Source organism: Nicrophorus vespilloides, unplaced genomic scaffold (genome assembly GCF_001412225.1).
Source record: "Nicrophorus vespilloides isolate i.1.1-1 unplaced genomic scaffold, Nicve_v1.0, whole genome shotgun sequence".
Classification (NCBI taxonomy): domain Eukaryota; kingdom Metazoa; phylum Arthropoda; class Insecta; order Coleoptera; family Silphidae; genus Nicrophorus; species Nicrophorus vespilloides.
The window spans coordinates 4,217-8,278 of NW_017097938.1; the positions used below are offsets into that span (position 1 = coordinate 4,217).

The following is a 4,062-nucleotide window of genomic DNA, read 5'->3' on the forward strand; positions in this document are numbered from 1 at the left end:
TTTTTATCAAATATTATAACATTAAATAATTAGCAATTATCTAAAATACTTTTCCATTAAGAATTGAAACCATAGATCAAAATTATTTATGTATTTTGTGTCGTTAACCTTGTTGAATTAAATACAAGCAAAATTTATTAATATTATTAATAAGTAATAATACAAAGTGCTATTGACTATAGATCTTTCTACTCTAGTATTATTATCCATGTTTTTTCTTTTTCTTTGTAAATTACTACAATACTCCTGGTAGAAAACTCGCAATTAATTCTTATTTTAAAATAACAAACTTTCACAAAAAATGTAATTTTCTTGGAATATTACTATTATAAATATCAAATATGAACTCCAAAAAAAAAATAATGATAAATATAATCAGTAGCAAAAAAATTTATTAAAAAATATTATTTGTTTGATTTATCTGCAATTCGACTTAAATTTATAAAATATTTCTTTAATCGCTTCACATACTAATGTTCTGGCCATTGGCCTACTCGACAACAGTCAAACCACAAACAGGCTGCGTTAAAAACCACTAGATTTAGTATAAATAATTATTAATGTTCAAAATAATCATAATGGTAACTATCCACCAGGAAAGATTATCCATTTAATGTCAACCGCGATCTTAAATTTACTCAATGTTCACATTGATGAACAGATTGTGTATAAAATTATACGATATAAAAAAATACTTTTCAGAATTTTATTTTTATAAATATATACAAGTTAAATATATAATAGTTATTAGTGGTGATAGGCATTGAATACTGAAGCAGCAACGATGTTCTTAGATACTACGGCCTTTTTGGACAATTGGTTCTCCTTTGTATACTACTTCAGCGTTGAATCCGTTGTGGGAGTCAGCAGAGTAGTGCACGATACGGGTAACACCATCAGGTTGGACCAAGGTATAATATCCCTTAACAACATCACCATCACGTTCTTCATGTTGGTTCTTGACATCACCAGTGTGGTCATCTTGAACTCCGTATTGGTAAGAATATTGTGGATGAGCATCAGCGTATACTTCTTGGTGAACAGCCTTGATGATTGGGATAGCATATTGAGATACTGGGGTAATTCTCTTTACAACAGCTGGGGTAGCATGATAAGCAGCAACTGGAGCAGCATAAGTTTGAACTGGAGAGTTGTGGTATGTAACTACTGGGGTGGCATAATGAGCAACTCGGGCAGACTTGACCAGAGTTGGATAATGGTTGATCGAAGAGTAGGAAGAAGCTTGTTGGTTGTGTCCGAGTTGAAACTCACCAGCTTGTGCAAAAGCCACGACAGCGGAGATAGCTAAAATCTAAAACAAAAATATAATTATTAAATAAATTATATACATTTAATACTTTTTAATTTAGTTCGTCCTACTTTTGAGATCATGTTTGTAAGCGAGGAAAGTATATACTGTTCGAATTTATTTCGTGTGTTTTAAATAAAACCGGTCCCACCCAAAATTATTACATAACATATCGTTGAAATATGTATCGTTGAAAATACACAAGCAAACAACGTTCAACCGTGAACTTGAGAACGTATTCACATAATTTACTTAACACAGTTCTATTAATATTTGAATAATGTCTACAAATTTTTCAATTATGAAACGGCGCATTTAATTGCTCATTTTTTCAATTCATATGGTATCTAATTAAACATGTTATTCAATTAGCACAAAAATAGTTTCGTAACGTTTTGAAAGTATGAATTAGTGCGAGTAGATTTATAGTGCGTGAATAATTAATCCCGTGCACGATTTTTAGCAAGTTCTAGGTTAAGATTGCATTGCAATATGTTTCTAAACTAAAGTTATTTGGAACATATTCAATTAATTTATAATAAAGTAATAGTGAAAATAAGTCAGTGATGAATTATCTAATTATATATTTTACATTAGATTTGACTTATGGTGAATATTCATTTACACCAATATTAAGAAAAACGTAGGAAAAAATACTGTCCCGCCTGTCATCAATTTTTCTGCGAATCCCCCAAGTATATTTCGCGATCCCCACTATTAGAAACACTGATTTACACCACCAATAAATATATAAATTAACTATATTTTGTAATAATAATGCGGAAGAGAAATACTTAAAAGTAAAATCGATTTATGTAAAAATCTACTAGAATTTGTGATTAAGAAATATTTTACTGCCTATTATATAAAGATTGTATAATTTTAACTGACATAAATAATAAAACAATGTTCACATGATTATATTATTGGACAACATACATTTAGTTAAGAAATATCTACAACACTGGACGGTAACCACAATGGATACATATAGTATTCGTCGATGTAAAAACGTGACATAAATTCCTTGAACATAAGCAGGTTATGTATAATCGACAATAGGTTAACAGGAAGCAATTGTATTTTTTTTTAACTTAAGTAAGAATATCATTTGTAAAACATGAGTGAGCAACTGGAGTGACATAGTGGGATACTGGAGTTACAGTCTTGACTACAGCTGGAGTGGCAGAGTAGTCAGCTACTAGAGGAGTAAGAAGTGGCATGGTGAGCATGTCCAGGTTTAAAAAAATCCAGCTTGAGCGCAAGCTACCAAAGCGGAAACAGCTAAAATATAAAAATAATAATAATATTTAAAATATTCTAAAATCATTGATCTACATATTATATAAACAGCAAAGAAAAAATATATTTTGTAAAAGTGTTTTTATATCTTATGCAATACTGCATACTGGTGTTTATAATTACTAGATCGAATATAATGTAACTTAGAATTTGTATCCAATAGGCATTAGCAGTAGTTGAATTATTTATTTAATAATTGTATGTTGTTTTGAATGAAAATATATTATTATATAATTAAATTATATTATTATATAATATTTTATAAGTGTACTATTCTCAATAGATTAATAATTAAACTAAATTATAATTAACAATAAATTAGTTAAAAAAACAGTTCGGAACGACTATGGTTCTTGGCAGTTTTGCTTAAAGTTCGATCAATATCAATTATGCATAATTAAATAATATTATAAAATAATTGAAATATTTTTAAAACTTAATGTTTTCAATTAATAGCAAGTAATTTTTGGAAAGTCAATCCAGTATTGATTTGTTTTAATTATTATTTTATATTTCAAAAGAATTTCAAAAATGTATTATATCTTCAATTTAAATTGGGAACAAAATTTTTATTGGCCCTTTAATCAGCCAAAAGTCTATTAATTGTGGTCTTTCTGCTACGCATATGTTATATACATATTTCATAATATACAGAATTTAGATCAAAATATTTTATATATAGTTTTTTGCTGTAGATTTAATATTTGATGATGATGAACATCTCTTTTGTATCTCGAAATTAACAGAAGAACTATTGGACGGAAAGATTAGGGTCGATAGACTTTTGGCCAGTTACATTCCTTTAAGTTTATGGAATTTTTATCTTATTTTTGTTTAACTACTTTCTTTTTCAACCATTTTCATGTTGTTATTATTTATATTTTTAATGTTTTTACTGACTTTATACACCTATTCCTCATTATACGCCCGCTATTTATTTATTTTGCTTAATTATGGCACTTTTTAGATTTACGGCCCACAATGTTTCGTTATACGGCTTTTCGCTTTACGGGCAACCTTTTGGAAATGTACCTAGGGTGTACACCAATAAAAATAATAAAAAACATTGGCGGAAAGACTTAGGTCGATAGACCTTTGCTTACAATTGTGACTAATAAAGATTATTATTATTATAAAAAACATTTGTATACATTATAAATAAAACATAAATAAAGAATGAAGATAATAAAACTTCGATTTTAATTTTAAAATTACGAATTCGGTAAAACTAATCATATTGGAAGACTTAGTGCTAAATTGCCCACTTATATTATTTTAAGTCACTATTTGTCATATGGTGACCACGGTGCTCCCGTATTTCTGAAATATTAAAAGCTTCAATGTTGTTTTATTCTGATTCGTAATATTAATTTACTAATATAGTATAGTTAATATTTAATTATTTAAAACTTTGGTCGATAGACTATGATAATAATATATATATATATATA

At 27.9% G+C, this 4,062-nt stretch overlaps 1 protein-coding gene across 1 annotated transcript; it reads right to left on the reverse strand.

Annotated features, from left to right (window-relative positions):
* Positions 1 to 757: 757 nt before the first annotated feature.
* LOC108561381 (cuticle protein 8-like) lies at positions 758 to 1,397 on the reverse strand. Its single transcript, XM_017919283.1, has 2 exons — positions 1,381 to 1,397; positions 758 to 1,312 (listed from the first exon to the last, which is right to left on the reverse strand). Exons 1-2 carry the CDS (start codon positions 1,390 to 1,392, stop codon positions 791 to 793), a joined length of 534 nt encoding a protein of 177 aa, XP_017774772.1. The 5' UTR covers positions 1,393 to 1,397; the 3' UTR covers positions 758 to 790.
* Between the last annotated feature and the right edge of the window lie 2,665 nt (positions 1,398 to 4,062).